A 19,951-nucleotide genomic window follows, 5' to 3' on the forward strand; every position below is an offset into this window, starting at 1 on the left:
ATACAGAAAATAGGACTTGTTAAAAACTTTTTAGATTAGCTGGCTTCATGATACCCACTCATTCGTGCTTCTAAGATGGCCAACCATTCTACATATGTACTTTACTGGTGGTAGGTCCTCTTGTGTGTCCGCACGGGTAGGTTACCTACACCCTGCCTATTTCTGCTGTGAAGCAGTAATGCGTTTCGGTTTTAAGGGTGGGGCAGGCGTTGTAACTATACTTGAGACCTTAGAACTTATATCTCAAGGTGGTGGCGCATTTACGTTGTAGATGTCTATGGGCTCCACTAACCACTTCACACTAAGATGGCTGTGAGTTCGCATACCCGTCAATGCAATAAATGTCTATCTATATATAAAAGCTCGTCCTTAACACGAACAAACTAGATATATTCAAATTACGCTAGTTATTATCTAAGGCCACACTCATACCTCAGTTGACTGATAGATTTCAACGTTGATGTACTTATAAATGGTTGCAATTGGTTTTTGTATAGAAACAGGTGAGTTACATTACAGTCAATTCTACCTTCTATTATAATTGAATGAAATTGAATTATGTGAATTTAATTAAGTTAAATTTAGAATATTCTAATACTAAGTAAGCTTTTTTTTATTAGCATAGGTACCCCTTAACACGGTATAAACTATAGGCTGTTATTGAAAATATGAATATTATTTTAACAGCTAGTATAGTAAAATAAAGATAACACTTAGCGCACAATAAGCTAAACTATCACAGGACGACTAAGAAAACTAAGAGTAGATTTGGAACGGTATAGAAGTAAATAATATGTTTATTTGTCGACGGAAAACAAATAGCAGTTTTTTTATTATTTTTTTATGTTAGCGACTAGCGACCTACGCGACCACTTTAATCATTAATTCACAGAAGAACAAACCCAATAATAATTATAGTACGTGTATATAATTTGTAGTTTTCATAATAACTATCATTCAAGTTACGTCTGATCATATCTCAAAAAGTTAACTCTTATGTTATAGACTTAAACATGCTTAATTATTTATATAAGACATAAGACCTTTTAAAAAAAAAGTGATCACAGCAGCGTATATAGTCAAGGCCAGTGTTTGTTGATACAGATGATTAGTATATTAAAACACAAAGTGACCTTCCAACTTCGTAACCTGTTACTATTATTACATAGATAAAAAAAAGTTTATGTCATTTGAGATTATGTAACCATATGTAATAGTTTATTTTATGTTTTATTTAATTCGGTTCAAGTTCGACGAGCAAATTAACCCATAGACATGGCCCACGGAGATTCTCGCTGGATCTTCTTAGTAGGTCGTGATTTCGATCCGGTGGTAGATTCTGCGAAGCACTATTCTTGCTGGGGCTAGTGTTAGCAAATTCTCTCAGGTTGAACCCGTGAGCTCACCTACCCGTCTGGGCGTAGTTAGAATAGCCTCTTATGCTACCAACTAATAGGTTAGGAAAAAAATTATAATAAAAAAACGCAAAATTAAAATGTTAAGGTGTAGTTTTAAATTATATTTACGATTCGCGAAAATCGAATAAAATATTATACTATTATTTGTTGTATTCTATTCTATTCTATTGTGAACATTCATAGTTTTCTTAGTACATACACACATACACGTCACTTTAGAAATACAGATACATATATCTGTATGCACAGAGTTCGGAGGTGCACGCCGGATTCTTGCCTGACAAGTAGCTTATCTTGCATTGCATTGTGTTGTGTTGTGTTGTGTTGTGTCGTGTCGTGTCGTGTCGTGTCGTATCGCACCGCATCGCATCGCATCGCATTGTATTGTATTATATTGTTATAGCTTCAGATTAAAGTGACCGGAATCTAATATTAACTATTTTTAGTATACTATTTTAGTATTAACAAACTATGCGTTCTTAGTGTTCTGAGAGGGCGAATCAGCTCAAGTTCCAATATTAACAGGAAACAACGGACTAGAAACAGGGTAGAACGATTTTACTGCTCCTAAAAACCTACCCGTGGTCTTTAGTCTAGCAGTGACCATGACGTTTGGTACAACGCCGAACTATCAGGAGTTTTTAAAATGTGATAATCTTTGTAAGAGCCGATCGAGCTGTTTGTGTACCTAATGTAGATAGCCGCCAAAGTTGTTGCAAGTTGTCAAGCAAACGTAATGATTTATCATATTATTATCATATCATGATTCTGATGACCTACAAGCGAACAATATGAATTGTCTTTCATTTCAATTTGCGGAATTTCTTCTCTCAAAGTGCAATCTTAGGAATCGACTGATAAGACTATCAAATGTCATATGATAATGTCGTGATAAAAATGCAACCGATGTACCAATACGTAAAGGATGCACTTTCGAAATCAATGAACTAATTTAGATTTAGGGTTGTCAAAGATCGAAAGTCTCGTGAAATTAAAATCTAATTTTTTTACGGTCAGCCAGCATTTTCATGAGGTCCCGCAATTCGTTGAATAAAAAATCTGATAATGTATGTTATTACAATAGTCATCGGCTGAAAAACACCGTTTTTATACGATGGCCACTTTCAGTACGAATTGTGTTTCCTGCGAAGCATCTTGTAGCGGGACCTGTGATAGAGAAAGGGGTAATTAACGTGGCACCATAATGATTACTTCACGTCAATAACAAATTGGACAGTAGCATAATTTTCCTACCACAAGCAAACGGATGTGACTAAGTAAACATTACAAATAATAAATAAACATAAAATTGAACTGTTGAAAAAATCTCTGATACTTGTGGATAAAGTTGACGAAATTAATCTTTATTATCGATTCTTATTACCAATGACAACGACCCAGGATAAATGCTATTTTCATTCGGTACGCAATGCACATCACTTGTGTCAACATTTTCAATAAAACTGGTTTTCATGATAAATCTATATTTTTATTAAGTAATTTATTGTTAGTGAGACTATCTTTGATTAGTTTTTACAATATAAAATCTTGGTAAGTGAATAATTTATTTAACTTTATTATATTAACGTTGATAAGGTTTTTTTTTACCTATTATTACAACGAAGTAATTATTCATTCTCGTTTGAAGTGTGTGACAGCTGTATTACAATATGATGTCTGTTGACATGACACGTTGTGATGTCTATAAGCTCCAGTAACCATCTTAAATCAGGTGGACCTTGAATCTCGACTTCTGCGAGTCCACTATCATAAAGAAGGAGGTGGTGGAACGGGAGAGGGAAAGCTCTTCTTCCCTCTCGGCACCGTGCTGCCGCCGCCGAGCGTTGGTCGTCGACCATTGCCTCGACGACCCGTCGGTCGGGCGTCCTCGGGGTCGCGCCGCGTGTCTGGTTGTAGTGTTGACCGCGGGAACCCTCCTACTCTGATCAGGTTTTGACCCCGGACGGAGATCGGATGTCGGGTGTAAGAGTGCAGGGGAGTCGCTTAGTGTGGTAGGGCCCTAAAATTCCTTGGGCCCGCGGTCTGCTCCTAGCACCTTGCAGATCGTCAAGTCCCACATACCCAGCGCGCCCCCAGGCGCGGGGACCTCGTGAGAGGTTCGGCCCCCGGCCCGAAAAAAAAAGGTGGGCCTTGAATTCATTAACCCATCATGCTAATTGCTTAAACAAGCTGTGCAATCAAACTGGAATGCATGTCTATTTCTGGGCAATGATTGGTAGGATAGTGGTACCTATCTTATCTGTGTCAGCTAACAATACGTCCTACCACAAGTGAAAATCTGTAGGCCTGTTGGTTGGGTTTAATTTTACCCGCTAATTTTATAGCCACAGTATTGACTGATAATTTTTACTGCCTCGAAAAATCTGTTCAAATATTCTATTGTTATTAACAAAATGCTCGATGTTTGAGATCTCCTCACACACTACGTTGTTTTCCGGGAAGATAGGAGAGTGTTTAACATAAATCCCACCATGTATCTTATAGTATCTCAAAATTTTATTTCTCCAATTCAAACACTGACTTATTTCAATTATCTCTCCATAACTTTGTAGTTCATAATCTTTTTGTTTTTGGTATTATCGGATGAGCACTTCAGGGTGACCGCTTCAACTCTTGATAACTGAATATATTGCTACTGATAAAAACATAACTGTATGTAGTGATTGAGTCGTAAACTCCAGTGGCTTGTTGAGATAAAATATATATTACTAGACGTGTTTACTTGTCAGTTGGAATTTAGAAACACGTTAATGAAGAGTTGCTTGTGTAGATCCATTGGTACGTAAAATTAGCTGGTTCGTGAAGCGAACACATTGTCTACCTGGCTGAGGCTTTGCTCGCTCACTTGTCCTGGTGAAACTGAAAAGGACCCCGGGCCACCAGTAACACTTCTTCCCAAATAGAACACATTGTCGTATTTATCATAGCATAAAAATCAGGCATTATCCGGAACATTTTATTTGCCATAATCCTGTATGCTAATTCAAGCTATGAACTATATTTTTGCGAAGTTACATTCGAATAACTATACTTGCGTGATTATTATTATACAAATTTCGGACTTTGCAAATGTGAAGTTGGAAAGCCATGGGAATCCGCTGGATGCAAGAATGCATCGCCAATAATGGCGAATCTTGGGGAGGCCTCTTTCCCGCAGTGGATGTCTCTGTATTGATATGATCATGATAATGATGAAATGCGAACATTTCTATTTTCGAATATTTGAGTTTTGTTAACGGCGTAAAAACGCTTATGGCTTCATTTCTGAGTGCTTACCTGACGATGAGTTCTGAAATTACAACGTAAATTGCATTGAACGACACGTTCGAAAAATTATTGCTAAATGTTTTGGAATATAATATTGAAGATTAAAAAACCAGTAAGTCAGTGCGTTGTTCTGCGGCAGATTAATGAAGTACCTACTAGACAAAACCTAAAAATAAAAAAAGACGTGTGGCACTCGGAGACTGCCGCGGTAAAGCTATTGCATAGCATTTTTTATCAACTTGTGCAATTATAAATCGACTATTGTAATATTAAAACAACAATAAAATAAGATCCGGCGAGAAACTCAGTGGGCTGTGTCTGTGGGTTAATTCGCTCGTCGAGCCCTTCGTCGCAAGCGACGGGTTCGGCGACGACGGTGACCGGTGCTTGTATTGCCTAAAAGCACCGTTAATGGATCAGGAGGATCCGTGATGACGTGCTTTGGGCGACGTCGACGGTTTACCAAACGGTCTACAGGATCGGGTATGTAGTTTCCGGCGGCCACGACAAGAGGGTTCTCATGTCGTGCCGCCTTCTCAAAGTGGCGCAGCGATGCCGACTGTAGATACTTACTGACGGGGTCGAGCTCCAGGTCATCGTGGAGGTCCACGTTCCTCTGGAACCATGGTGCTCCGACGGCTATCCTGCAGAATCGGGATTGTATAACCTGAAAGGGTTTCAAGTTGGTGCGGGCCGCGTGAGCGAACACTACGCTTGCATACGTCATGACGGGGCGTATGCAAGTTTTGTAGAGGGTTACCTTGTTACGGAGGGACAGTTTGCTTCGTCTACAAAGCATTGGGTAGAGTCGTCCTAGTATAAACGCGGCGCGATCGCGTACCGTTTTTACGTGGGGACGGAATGTCATCCCTCTGTCGAGGGTGACGCCTAGGTATTTGACCTTCGAGGCCCACGGTATGGGCTGGTCAAAGAGAGTGATGGGGCTAACGGCGGAGGTGTTTACGCGCCTATTGGGGAGTGGGGTGCTCGAAGTGGTATTCGGAGGGCGACCCCTTTTGAATAGCACCGCTGTGCTTTTCGTGGGGTTAATGTCTATTCGCCACTTCCGGAACCACTGTCCCATGGTGTTTACTGCGATCTGGAGTCGCCGATGAAGCAACGACATCTTCCTACACGAGTAGTAGATAGCCGTGTCATCGGCGAAGAGCGCTAGATGGGTCTCCGGAGACCGGGGTATATCGTTGATATACAAGCTAAATAGTAACGGGGAGAGTGCGGAGCCTTGCGGGACTCCGGCTGTCAGATGACGGGGACGAGAACGAGTTCCCTCTACTCGATATCGAAACGAACGGTTCGACAAGAAGTCTCGTATGATGAGCACGAGTCTGTCTGGCACTCCCATGTTGTACAGTTTGTAGATCAAACCGTTGTGCCAGACTTTGTCGAACGCCTTCGCTACATCGAAGAAGAGGGCGCCGGTCGGGATTTGTTTACGCCTATTTAGCCCTATTAAGATGTGCTCCGTGAGGCGGTGCACTTGTTGTACGCACGAGTGTTTGGCGCGGAATCCAAACTGCTCGTCTATTAGAATTTTATTCGCGGTAACGAAGTCCCAGAGGCGTTTCCGAAGGAGCCGTTCGTAAATTTTGCCTATCGCTGGGAGGAGACTAATCGGACGGTAACTAGCGGTTTCATTATTCGGTTTGCCCGGCTTGTGTATACCGATAACGTCCGCTTCTTTCCATACCGCCGGAAAGATGCAGTGCGTCATAGCGGCATTTAAGATGGTAGCCAACATTGTTATCAGTTGGACTGGTAAGAGTTTTAACGCGCGGTTGCGGATGCCGTCGGAGCCGGGTGCCTTCTTAGGTTGAAGGTTATCTATTACTTCTCTAACTTCGTCAGAGGTAATGGGGGTAACGCGTCCGAGGGTGGCAGGGAAGCTCTGCGCTCGACCTCCCTGTCGACTGCCTCGGAGTGTTCGGGGTCCGCGTATTGAGTGCTGGTGGTGCACTGCTCTTGCAGTGCATCGGCCAGCAACTCTGCCTTGTCATCGTCATCGAAAGCCGGTGGTTGGCCTGAAGGGCGTACGAGAGGAGGCATAGTAGCGGTAGTTTCGGACTTGAGAGTCCTTGCTAGTCGCCAGTATGCTTGATGAGAGGGCGCGAGTCCTTCTAAGTAACTATCCCAATTCTCATTTCGGGCGTCGCTTAGGCGAGATTTTACATCCCGCTGTAGACGACGCATCCGAATCCGGTTTGAGTGCGTGGGAAGTTGATCGTAGGCCCGGATTGCCGCGTTTCTAACTCTTAGGAGGTTCCTAAGTTCGGGGGACAGTCTGATGCGGTGAAAGCTATCCTCCACATCGACTTCTTTTGAGGATCTTATGATCGCGGAAGAGATGTGATCCGTGATGATGTTTATGGATTCGACTGTGTCCTCGGGGGATGGAGTTGAATCCGGGCCGCAGGGGAGGATTGGTGGAGCGGCATCGGCTAAGCATTTGCCCAGCTTCTTCCAGTCCACCATGGTCCTCGTAGCTGTGACTGGGTTGTGGGGGCGACCGAGCTGCATAACGACAGGTCGGTGGTCTGAGTCGAGCTCTGACATTGCTTCGATGGAACGCAAGCGCAGAGTTACGTTCCTCAGCAGTGCCAGGTCTATAGTGCTCGGACGGAGCGCGATGTTATACGGATAACATGTTGGAGTTGGGGGACCGACCACTTCGAAGGTAAGGTCGTCTATAAACGCGTCGAGACGCCTACCGTTTATGTTTGAACTGTGGCAGTTCCACCTAGTGTGGTGGCAATTTAAATCGCCTGCCAGGATGACGGAGTCTCCCATGCCGAACAGTGACTCGATGTCACTGCTCAGAAGGGGCTTGTCCGGGGGGAGATAAACGGATGCGATGACGATCGGCTGGTGTCCCGTCAGCGAGATGCGGCACACTGACGCCTCGATATGTGAGAGCGAGGGAGTATCGAGAGGGACAACGTGCAGGGCCCGCCTATAGTAAATGGCAGTCCCGCCTTTGGAGGCGGTGAGTCTGTCATTCCTAACCATGACGTAATTCGCGACTTTCGGGTCACGACGCGAGGGCTTCAGGCAGGTCTCCTGCACTAGCAGAATATCTACAAGATTGTCGCGGAGGAATTCGTAAATTTGATCGCGTTGCCGCGCGAGTCCGTTAGCATTGTAGAATGCTAACGTAAGGGAATATGGTTTCTCTCTAGCGTTTTGCGCCATTGATTACCGGTGATTTTAGAAAGTACGGGCCACGGACTCGTAAACGTCCATGTATTCGAACGCGGCCGCGAGCCGTTGTTCGGGGTTTACCGCCCTTCGCATCGCGTCTGCGAACGATCGCAGACGGTCGAAGTTGACCGCGGTGACGAAGTCGCGCACGAGCGTGAAGTCGTTGACGGCTGAGGGTTGCGGGGGACGGTACGCGGGCGCGGGGGGAGGTGCGAGCAGGGGCTGCGGCGCGGGACGTGTCGCGAGCGGGGGCTGGGGTGCGGTTTGTGTTCCCGACTTCGTATACGGCAGCGGTTTATTCCACGCCGAGACGGTGGGAACCGCAGCCGGTACGAAGGCGGGTTTCGGTGCTGAAGGCACCGAAGTCTTTGGGCCGACGGTACGGGGGGCTGGGTGGGTCGGACGTTTACGCGGAGCCCTAGGACATCCACGGTAATTCGCGGGGTGCCCTTGCTTAAGGCATAGGACACAGCTTGGAGGTTCGGTCGCGGTTTCCCTAACTCGCGAGCAATCTAACGTGGCGTGATCGCCGAGGCACTTCACGCAGCGGGGGCGCGCGTGGCAATTCCGAGCCGAGTGGCCATAGAGTTGGCATCTGTGGCACTGTCCGGGAGTGCCACGTCTATGGGGGGCTTCAATGGTAACCCCGGATAGGCCACATACTGTCGCGAGATATGCGATCTTTTTCTTGGCCTCCGGGGTTGGTTCTAGTGCGACTAGAACCATGTTATATGGTTTTTTGTCGCGTCCGTTTTGCATCCGGTGCACACTTACTATCGGGAGGGACTGAGCGGTCAGATCCTCCTTGACGTACTCTATGTCGAGTTCCTTCGGAACTCCGCGTATTACTACGCGGAGCTCGCGGTCCTCCTGAAGAGCATAGGTATGGAAACCTATGTTCTCCTTTCGGAGGTACGCGGATAGAGCCCTATGGTCGCCCGGCGTTGCGACCTTGATTTGAATCCCATGCGCGACGTTACGCGCATGGGTATAGTTTATTTTGTTTGCCTGAAGGGCCTGGGAGACGCGGTTCCATGCTGACTTCTCCTGGAGAATCAGCGGGGGCGGGACGACGGTTTTTTGCGCGGGCGCGGGCTTGGGACGTGGCGGTGGGGTTGCGCGGCGGCCGGAGTCCGACTCCGGTGTCACGACTACCTGCGGACGGGAGGCAGTCGCTGACTTTGTTTGTTTTGTCGTGGAGCTCCGGGACTCCACGACGCGAGTACATTTTTTCCCGCGTTTTACCGTTTGGAACCCATCCGAGGTTCCAGGCTGCGGGCTCGTCGCGGACTCGAAGTCCATCTCCGATCCGGTATCGGAGTCTGAACCTGAGTTGATGATTACGGACGACGCGACGGATGAGATTGGCGTGAAAGACGTCGCGGGTGCGTTAGGCGCTTCGTTGGCGCTAGGCGCTTCCTGAGTCGCTACGTGCGTACGTGCGCTCAAATTGGATTTGGGGGCGGGGCATGACTGCGCGGCTCGAAACGACGCGGCGAGGGACGCGGGCGGGGCGGGACTTGCGCGGGCGGCCCTGTAGGCCGCGAATTCGGCCGTGAGGTTAGTGAGTATCGGGTACTTCTCCGCGAGTGACCCTAGAAATCCTAGCAGTTCTTCCTCCATTGTTTGTTGTGCCCGGGGGGGGGCGTCCCCGGGACTTAAGGCACACTCGCCGAAAGGCGAGTCCCCTGAGTAGGAGTTCACCCCCTGCGCTGTGCCAGCTACAAGGGGGGGAGTGCCTTTGCCGTGAAAACGGCAGTCGGCTAGGATTGGGGTGGAAGTTGGGAAGGTGGGGCCCCACTGGGTTGTGAGAATGCCACAACAAGCGGTGATCTCAGCGGGGGGTTAGTCTCGAAAGAGACTGTTTTACTCGCCGAATAAATAAATAAATTTAATAAATGATATGAGTGGATGATAATGTGAAGTCGTTACGAATGCACAATCAACAAGTTCGAGTTGCTTTTACGACACAAGGTCGCGACACCAGCGATAGTGCGTCAAGAATTCGCAACAATGCCGCGATCGATGCGACAACGACAATGCAGCGAAACTCGAGACACAAGATCGCGACGGCGGCAGCGACAGTTTTTCGTAAAAACACGTCCGGACTGAAAGGTGATGCAATCGGAACTGGGAAATAATCGTTGTGTTACCCACCAAATTATATCACATATTTTGATAGTACACAAATCGGTGTTTAGACTTCTTACTTTAAACACTACACAAGCGCAACGTGTGAATGTGTTGAACGCGAGTTACATAGTAGGCGTAGTGAGGGGTGGAAGGTTTTTTTCGTTACGGGATTTCATGATTGCGCTCTCAAGCCGCGCTCAAGGCCTGCGATAAAATCTATGCAATAGCTTAAAAAAATCCTAATAATAAAAAAAACTCTTGTATTTTTTTATTTCAGAAAATGACCAAGTGGATATTGTTGTTATGCGTCACATTATTGCTGTGCACATGTGACGCTTACAAGGTGTTGGTGGTCTTTTCTATGCCAGGGAAGAGTCACAGCATACTCGGATATGGAATTGTAAAGCATTTGCTGAAAAGGGGACATGAGGTGAATTTCAATTTACGGTTTGGACCTCATAAGAGGAACCAAATAAGAGGAAACACGAGCCGAGAGATAATCTTTTGTTATTATTTCGTAAAGAGAATTTTTGTTAGTACTACTTTTTATAAGCACACAAGGTAGTTGTAGTTGTTAAGTAGTTGTAGAAAGAAGCCTTTTTTTGGTCAAGAGGAAATCGCCATACTCCCACCCTCCACTGGGGATGGCGGGCGGGGTATGTCGGAGTCGAACCAACTAAAACCTTCTGTCACTCAACAAACCACGTCCGAGCCTCGCATGAGACAGAAAAGGCAAAGTGGGGAGAGTGAAGCGTTTAGTGCGGAGCACATCTCTCTCGTCAGCCTCCCCCTAGAAAGAAGCCTATAAACATTTCGATTTGGGTACTTTAACGAAGTGGAAAGATCACATCGATGATCTCAACAGATAATAGTCGGGCTACCCATAAAATTGGAACGCCAATTGGACCGGAACTGTTTCGCTGCAGAACGTGGAAGGACGGTGCCATCAATCCGCGCGGAATCACAGTACATCTAATCTACTATTACGCCTAATTTTTATAAAAGCCAAAGTTCTAGGTTCGTTTTTAATAAATACAAAGATATTTACATAGCACCTACACATATTTTAGAACGTAAGTTTTTTGTTTAATTTTATTATATGCTGCAATACGCACCATTGATAGATCTCTAAGGCGAATTTACATTACGAAATTAGTGGCGTGAAATTAATTTCGTGACATTAGAGTTTTACCAACAGTTTCACGTGTAATTTAATACTTTCGTAATGCATGCTTTAATTTCATGCAGGAAATTAGTTTCGTGCCCTGCGAGATTTTTTGGTGAAATTAGTGTCATGCAACTAATTTCATAGTGTAGACGCGACGTGAAACTAATGTTGCGAAAGGTCCTGCGCTGTGCGGACGTGTGTATTGTTAGTTCGGACGCGCTTCGAGCGTTGAAAATGGCAAACCAACGATGGAGTACAGATAAAAATATAGATCTTATTAATGAATATCAGCGACAAGGGTGTCTCTGGGACCCGAAACACCTACAGTAAAAAGGCAAAATTATCTTCACTCATTCGATAATAGTTTTTATAACTCTCAGGATCTTCATCTCCTAATTCAGAGACTAACTTCATTGCACCTAAATGCCTTCTTGTTGACCATCCTCGAATCTACCAACTTTTTTTTCTTCTTGATAGTCCTTTCTTATGTTTATAGGTAGGTATATAAGCATTTCTTTAACTACATTGAATATAGCATATAGCATAGAATATAGCTTTGATGGTGATGGCGCCATGGTTACTGCGATACTGTGGATTTCGCGACACTAATTTTTTGACGAAATTACTTTCGCATATATCGAAACTACTTTCGTGAAACTGAGCTCATCATGCATGACACTAATTTCGTAATATAAATCCCGCATTAGAGTTTAGTGAGCATGAAAACAGTTAGCTATCTATTTAGTTCATTGCTGGTAATATCTGATCCATAAACAGTGATGGGCGCGCTTCTTTGCCAAAATGATTTATTAATGTGCCTTTTTCAGAAACATTTTCTTCTAATAATAAAAAATCCAAGTTGACCTCTTGAATTATGGTCATAATCCATTGCTACCCTATTTAACCAGTCAAATTATGAAGTACCATCTGTTTTTCTATTATTTGAATGCTGTATATTATCTATTAGATTTTCACTTTAATTATTTTTTTACAAGTACTTAATTTTTTCTCTTCTATCCACAAGCGCAATTTAGACTAGAGTTTTGTTTGTTAAAATAACGTGATTTTTTTTCACCTCTAATTTATTGTAGGTGACATACATAACCCCATATCCGGTGGATAACACGGATCCGAAGTTCAGACAAATCGACGTTAGCAGTAACATAGATATTCTACCCAGTAAGTATTCAATGCGCAAAATAAAAAGAAAGTGTAACAGTAAATTGTACATCTTGTGCGTATTGTTTTCGCAAATCAGTATATCACTAACTTGTGTAGCGAAGCCAGGTATATGAGGAAGAAGCAAAAAATTAAATAAAAAATATATAGAAACGGTTGAAACGTAAGCATTACCATTAACAATCACACCCGCAAAATTATAATTTGCGTAATTACTGGTGGTAGGACTTCTTGTGAGTCCGCACGGGTAGGTACCACGGCCCCGCCTATTTCTGCCGTGAAGCAGTAATGCGTTTCGGTTTGAAGGGTGGGGCAGCCGTTGTGACTATACTGAGACCTGAGAACTATATCTCAAGGTGTGTGGCGCATTTACGTTGTAGATGTCTATGGGCTCCAGTAACCACTTAACACCAGGTGGGCTGTGAGCTCGTCCAAACATCTAAACAATAAAAAAAAAACAACAACAACAGTAACTCGCCTTTAATTGTCATAAAAATGGTATGAACGGTTTTGAACTTAAATGGCGTGCAGAATGTATTAACTCCGAGGCATCTGATAATATATTAATCTATGATGCTATGTGGTTGCATACCTACTACTGGGGGACTTAAGCCGTCAGTTTGGGTATGGATTATAATCGACGGAGATTGACTGCTCCAGCGTTTCTCCTCCACAAGATCAAGTTCAATCAGTTCAGAATCTCATTGTTTCTCTTCGTCGATTTCTCTTTCCTTCCCGCAATATCTCTAATCGGACACAAAAAGTACCTTCATTCGAGCCGGATTAAGTCGTAACAAACATATTTTATTTTCAGAGACTTCCCTAAATTTAAATGTGATCCTCGAGGGTAAAGTACCGAAAGTTGATAACGGTGGGATTCATCTTGTAATGAACGCAGTAGAGATGAACACATACAACAATGAGAATGTTTCGAGATTAATCAACGATCCAAAACAGAAGTTCGATATCGTCATTGCTGAATGGATGTTCACAGAAATTTGTGCTAGGTGAGTTTTGTGTGTTGTTCTGTGAGTGCTACGTCGTATTTATAATTGGTTAAAGCCGATGTAGATGTTTGATTGAATATGTGTGTGTAGCATCAGATATGCACAATACCGTCTTCACCATAAGGGCACACGGGACCCGTGCCCAGGGCCCCCATTCTCAGGGGCCCCGAAGGACCGACAATTTCTCTTACACATTTATTCTCAAAACATATTTGTCGGTCACATTACACTTTTTTCACAAATCAATAATCTTGTCAGAAGGTATTTAAAAGGTACTACGCCATTATATCGATAACTGCGCCTATTCCTACTGTACTAATATGGAGGGTAGAGGTAAGGAGGACCGTCTCTGTGTGTAAAAAGTGTCCGTTAAAATCTGCTAAATAAAAGTGGCGCTACAGTAGCAACCGGGTAAATTTAAAAAAAGGCGCTGAAAAATATTTTATTTAAAGCTGATATGAAAATGCAATCTATGTCTCACGTTTTACCATAGCAATAATTTTAGATTATATTGACGAAATTAGTTTGGAAACCGTTATCGTAACCGTAACCAAAAAATCAGCAGCATTCTAATATCATTAATGACATATTATATCATACTGTATTTGATTACCTTTATTAAATGATCGTACTCAGTAAAAAAATGTTATTATAATTCGCTTTTTTTACTTTCCAAAAGGGCCTCAAATTCTTGTGTGCCCAAGAGCCCCAGCCTAGTTAAAGACGTCCCTGGATATGCATTCATATTATTTCGCCTAATGCTTTTTTTCAGTTATGCCGCAATTTTTAATGCCCCGTTGATCTGGGTCTCAAGTATTCAAACCCATTGGATGGTGACGAGGTTGATTGACGAGGCTCTCCATCCAGCTTATAATACCGATGTTGTTGGGCGTAACATTCCACCGTTCAATTTCTTCCAGAGAGTTCAGAACTTGTGGATTCTGTTACGAACACTGTATCAAGTGTGAGTGGATTAAAATTTTAAATTTTACTTAAATTATATAAGAGAGTATAGGTATGAGAGAGTTTCAATGGAAAATTAAACAATACGGGTCGTATGGATCAGGATGCAATCGTCATCATCATCATCAGGATGCAGTGGCCGATAATTATGAGGACGATAGACGTACCTCCCTCGTATTTTTTTGTCGTGGTGGCCTGACCATACGTACTGTGGTGTGAATCGCAGAGAAAGTCGATTAAAATAAAAAAATCGGGCGGTTTGAGTTGTTCTGAGATTGGTATATGAAAAAGGATTGCTACCAAAAAATCGATTGGGCATATCGTTGACTCACTACAAGAGGCCAAAGTGAGTCGCCGCATAGAAGATCGTATGAGGTCGAATATTTTATTCAAATTGTAATTGATTCTAATTTATTAAATTTAAGGAATGGCTTGGGAATCAGATGTGACAAATTGATTTAAATGACTAATTAAAAAGTAGATCTGACCTTATACCTTCTTTTTATTCTTCTGATTTGAGGATCCCAACGCTGTGCTGATGTCTTATAAATTGCAGTAAAAATAGTGGTCAAGAAGATTTCTATAACAAAGCGGTAGTACCAGTGATAGAGAAGAGAGGTCTGATCTCGCCAACGTTTGAAGATGTGCAGTTCAATGGTTCATTGGTTCTCAGTAACAGTCATTTGTCATATGCGCCTGCCGTGAGACTGCCGCAAAACTACAAGACTGTCGGTGGGTTTCACGTTGAGGAAAAGGTCGAACCTTTGCCAGAGGTAATAATAATAATAACCTCTCGAGACGCTTGGTCACAACAAAAAGTCGGTGGTGGCCCAAATGCAAAACGCAGTCTTTTTTTTTTTTTTATTGCTTAAATGGGTGGACGTGCTCACAGCCCACCTGGTGTTAAGTGGTTACTGGAGCCCATATATCTACAACGTAAATACGCCACCCATCTTTGAGATATAAGTTCTAAGGTCTCAGTATAGTTACAGCGGCTACCCCACCCTTCAAACCGAAACGCATTAACTGCTTCACGGCAGAAATAGGCAGGGCGGTGGTACCTACCCGTGCGGACTCACAAGAGGTCCTACCACCAGTGAAAAATGCCCGTATAATGCCCGTATAGTTCGCCGGTTTCTCGCCCAATAGTCCCTAACACTCCGGCCGATTGTTGCCCACCTCGCCGGAGTGTGTCCTGCAGTCTTCTCAGGCGAGGCAGTGTTTAGACACATAATAATAATAATAAGCCATTTATTTCTTGCCTTTACAAAAAAAAATTAAAAATAATTAATATACAAATTGTATGTATTAATGTTTAGGATAAAATAAGAGAGTTTTGTAATGAAACAGTAAAATTTAGTTAGCAAGAACCCCGGATTGGGTAAAGGCCTCCCCATAGTTTTTTTTTTATTGCCCTTGTAGGCAGACGAGCATACGGCCCACCTGATGGTGAGTGGTTACCGTCGCCCATGGACTTCAGCAATGCCAAGGGCAGTGCCAAGCCGCTGCCTACCGTGCCAGGAGCAAAGCCAAGCCGCTGCCCAGATGCCCAGGCGTCTCTATCCTGTGCTACGTCTAGTTTTAGTCCAAAAGTTAGGGCGTCGGTCGCATTAGTGGTAAGACAGGGCTAAATAAATTCTATATTATTTCCTTCGATGTGTAGATTCACATTTGTTATAATATAAATATAAAGCTTATAGTATTCTCCTTCGTCTTCGCGAGTCGTAGACGTAAATAAAAAACTACTTTTGCTATTTCTTGAATAATTCTAGAAATATTTTTATAGAAAAATAGAGGGTAGTTAGTCGTATTCAACTGTCGACGATAAAAAGGCTCGTAGCGAAAGCTCGATAAAAAGTATATCGTAGCCGCGAAAACTCTTGTAATTTTTGGAAAAGTATTTAAAATGTCAGAAATAATATAATGACAATAAAAATTGCGAGATTAAACGGCAAAAGTAGTTTGATTTTATAAAGCTTAGCAAAATGAATATTTTCACCTCAGTAGCTCAAACACGCCTCTTTTGCTGCGAGACAACAGTGAACAAAACGCGATTTTAGTTCGAGTGTGGGTCAAAGTAGCTTTTTAATTTTTCAATCTTCAGTACCACGAATTGACATTTTTCAGCCATAAATTTGAAACATTTAACGAATTTTACGGTGCTCTGTCTCTTTCACATGCATATAAAAAAGCGAATGAAAAAAACAAACCCCTTCGAAATTCGATTTTGGAATTCGACCTCAAAGAAAACATGTTCGGAAACGCGTAATACCTAAAAAATTAAAGATATTTGTAATAAAGAAATTAGTTTTTTTTTTAAATGTTATTTCAATCTATTCCCGTTCATTTCTATGTTTCCTAATGTGTTCTCACTGCTGAGGTGAAAAGTTATGTGTGCTACACGAGAGCAATGTTTTTTGCATCTCGTGCTGTTGAGTCCCTCACTACACTCAGGATTCTAGCTTTGAATCACTTGCTACGCTCGTGAATCAATCATAGAATCCTTCGCTTGCTCTGGACTCAAAATCAGCACTCGAAACAAAAAACAACTTTGCTCCTTGTTGCACTAATAACTATTTCGCAATTACCCTCGCGTATTGGGATCCGCCCCGGTAACTCTTACGGAATTACGGATTAACTCTTACGGAATTGAGAAGCATGTTAGAAGCTTAACAGAGAGAGAAGGAGAGACAGGCAGCTTGCTTAACAAAACCAATTCTTTTGATATTGTAGATTAAGAATAGCTAACTATTTTACAGGATCTAAAGAAAGTATTGGATAGTGCATCGACCGGAGTGATTTATTTTAGCATGGGCTCTAATTTGAAGAGCAAAGAGATGCCAGATAGGTTAAGGAAAAGTTTGATAAAATTATTCAGTGGCCTAAAGTATACAGTAATTTGGAAATTTGAGGAAGAATTCTCTGGACTTCCTAAAAACATACACGTTGTTAAATGGGCACCCCAACAAAGTATTTTAGGTACGTAAAATAATCTTTATATTTTACAAAATGAAATAGTTGTAAATACAGTTAATTAGGGAATTAACATGAATAATATTGGACTAAAGCCCTCAAAGCTTAGCACAAGTAGATGGGGTATATCAAAATAGTTTAATTAATAGCATAAATATAGATAAAATTGGTATTATACCTACCCATCAGCTAAACTTTAGCTGATGGGTAGGAGGTATAATACCAATTTTGGTGGCCTAAACTGTTGTATGATGTCTATAATTACATCAGCTCAAGTAATACCATTGTCAGTTTGTGGTGAGCTGGGGCAATACTTTGATGTCACACATAAATTTTTGTATCAAAGAGATTTTTTACCTTTTTTTTATTGCTTAGATGGGTGGACGAGCTCACAGCCCACTTGGTGTTAAGTGGTTACTGGAGCCCATAGACATCTACGACGTAAATGCGCCACTCACCTTGAGATATAAGTTTTAAGGTATCAAGTATACTGACAACGGCTGCTCCACCCTTCAAACCGAAACGCATTAGGAGGGGTAGTGGTTGGTACCTACACGATATTATTCCTTCAGCGTGGAAGTCATTCGTGAACATTCAATAGAGAAAATTCAACAACAGTTCAGTAAATATGTCTTTAACTATTACAGCACATCCGAATTGTTTACTTTTTATTACACACGGCGGGTTGCTCTCTACGATTGAGAGTGTTCATTTTGGTGTACCAATTATCACGATACCTGTGTTCGCTGATCAGTTTATGAATGCCGAAAGGTCTGCTAGAGTGGGATTTGGGAAAATTGTGTATCTTTCATACACAATGGCGGATGATCTTAAAGTTGCTATTGAAGAAATCTTTTCAAATCCAAGGTAAATTATAATGCATGTTATAATTGTTGCATAACTATAACAGATAAACACCATTGTTGGGGTCCAAGGGGAAGTTTTGTTGAGTTCCAAAGAGTTAGTGTGTTGTTTGAGCACCTTTATTATATTGGTAAAGCACAGATGGTAACGTCTTAACGAGTGCGTGTTGCTAAGTGCACTGCTCTAAGAATATAATAAAATAACCTGACACCACAATAACGACGCACGGCGTGTCCACGTATTATTTAGGTATGTGCAAACCGTACAACCATATTTTCAGGCTGAATTCTAAGCGGAAGGTGATAAGTGGTTAGGTTTAGCCTTTAGTGAAGTAGTCTACGATTGGAGAAGGACTAACTGCCTTGCTCGAGACGTTTGATAAGGAAGTTCATTGAAATTCAAGATAGAACGTGTTAATACAAATCAATCCACAACATGATCCACAAATAAGAATTGTCATAATTTAACAACGAAGGTGATGGAATTGACGTTGTAAACGTGTGGATTTTACAATGCACATTATGAATATAAAATCTATCTATATATATAAAAATGAGTTGCTGTTCGTTAGTCTCGCTAAAATTCGAGAACGGCTGAACCGATTTGGCTAATTTTGGTCTTGAATTATTTGTGGAAGTCCAGAGAAGGTTTAAAAGGTAGATAAAAATGAAAATGATCGAAATTAAATAAAAATAACAATTTTGTTTTTCCTTTGATGTGTCCCCCGTCAGACAGATTCCTTTTGTTTGTTTTAAGTTTATTTTATACAAAAGTTTAGGTCTTTTATTTATCGATTGAGGCACTACGAAGTCTGCCGGGTCAGCTAGTTATGAATAAACTTCACCACGGGTTCCCTTCAGCACTATTGAAAAAAAAAACGCACGGCAATGGCATGATTTCAAACAGCTACACCATGAACTTATATTTATACTCATAATCATCCAGTAACGTACCGTCTTTTTTGGACTTTTGTAAAGCGCATGAAACTATAACTAAATTATATTCTACAGATATAAGGAGATAGCAAAGGAAACATCGTTGATATATCATGATCGGCCGGTGTCTCCCGGTGTTGAACTGGTGCACTGGGTGGAGCACGTCGTAAAGACTAGAGGAGCTCTCCATTTGCGCTCACCAGCACTGCAAATGCCCTTGTACCAGAAGTTATACTTAGATCTCCTCACTGTTGTTTTAGTATTATTGATTGTGATCTATAAAATTGTAAGACGTTTATTTTCTCGTATAAGCGTAACTAGTAATAAGAAAACGAATTAAATTGTAGACTGATTTTGTATAATTTTATTTTGTACCTGACGACAATGAAATATGTAGCTTTTCAATGAAAGGTTGAATATTAGTTAAGGTTTCTTATGGACTTTTTAGAACAGCATGTACATGTACATGGACAAAACGTGTGTGCATTTTCACATATGTTAAACGATTAATAGGCCGTAATTGTAGCAGATTTAAACCTGAAGAAACAACAAATTAATCATACTTTTGTGTACTCGAATTGGACTAACTACTTTCTAAGCCAAGACGATTTTCAGCGATCCACCTTTTAGAATATCTAATCAGTGAGGTGCTATCAACTGTTAACACAAATAGCAAATTTAAAAGGTAAGTGTTCGCTAAGTTATTAAGACCATTAAAAAAAATTATAGACGGATGAATAATTGATGTTCTGAATTATAATGTTTGCCTCACGTTGACAGCTTTGCTGTTTCGTGTTATAAATTTAT

General features: G+C 42.1%; 1 protein-coding gene across 3 annotated transcripts; it reads left to right on the forward strand.

Moving 5' to 3' along the window:
- The first annotated feature begins 402 nt into the window (after positions 1 to 402).
- Positions 403 to 19,497, forward strand: UGT10287A (UDP-glucosyltransferase). 3 transcript variants are annotated; one of them, XM_028169675.2, is made up of 9 exons: positions 403 to 503; positions 10,333 to 10,485; positions 12,315 to 12,402; positions 13,217 to 13,409; positions 14,182 to 14,373; positions 14,929 to 15,145; positions 17,132 to 17,351; positions 17,993 to 18,212; positions 19,220 to 19,497. In XM_028169675.2, the coding sequence occupies exons 2-9, from the start codon at positions 10,336 to 10,338 to the stop codon at positions 19,482 to 19,484; spliced, it is 1,545 nt and encodes a 514-aa protein (XP_028025476.2). In that variant the 5' UTR covers positions 403 to 503; positions 10,333 to 10,335; the 3' UTR covers positions 19,485 to 19,497. The 3 variants fall into 3 exon arrangements, with proteins under 3 accessions (XP_028025476.2, XP_028025477.2, XP_089584866.1); XM_028169676.2 differs by lacking the exon at positions 403 to 503 and adding an exon at positions 2,761 to 2,969; XM_089728740.1 differs by lacking the exon at positions 403 to 503 and adding an exon at positions 4,118 to 4,217.
- Positions 19,498 to 19,951: the final 454 nt, after the last annotated feature.

This window comes from Bombyx mandarina, chromosome 07 (assembly GCF_030267445.1).
Source record: "Bombyx mandarina strain Sakado chromosome 07, ASM3026744v2".
NCBI classification, from domain to species: Eukaryota; Metazoa; Arthropoda; class Insecta; order Lepidoptera; family Bombycidae; genus Bombyx; species Bombyx mandarina.

What these genes read in the sequence shown, in the direction of transcription:
- UGT10287A (XM_028169675.2), top strand. Translation starts at nt 10,336, where the DNA reads ATGACCAAGTGGATATTGTTGTTATGCGTCACATTATTGCTGTGCACA. An exon ending in AGGTCGAACCTTTGCCAGAG is followed by an intron (nt 15,146 to 17,131) that starts GTAATAATAATA and finishes ACTATTTTACAG; the next exon opens with GATCTAAAGAAAGTATTGGA. An exon ending in ACCCCAACAAAGTATTTTAG is followed by an intron (nt 17,352 to 17,992) that starts GTACGTAAAATA and finishes TAACTATTACAG; the next exon opens with CACATCCGAATTGTTTACTT.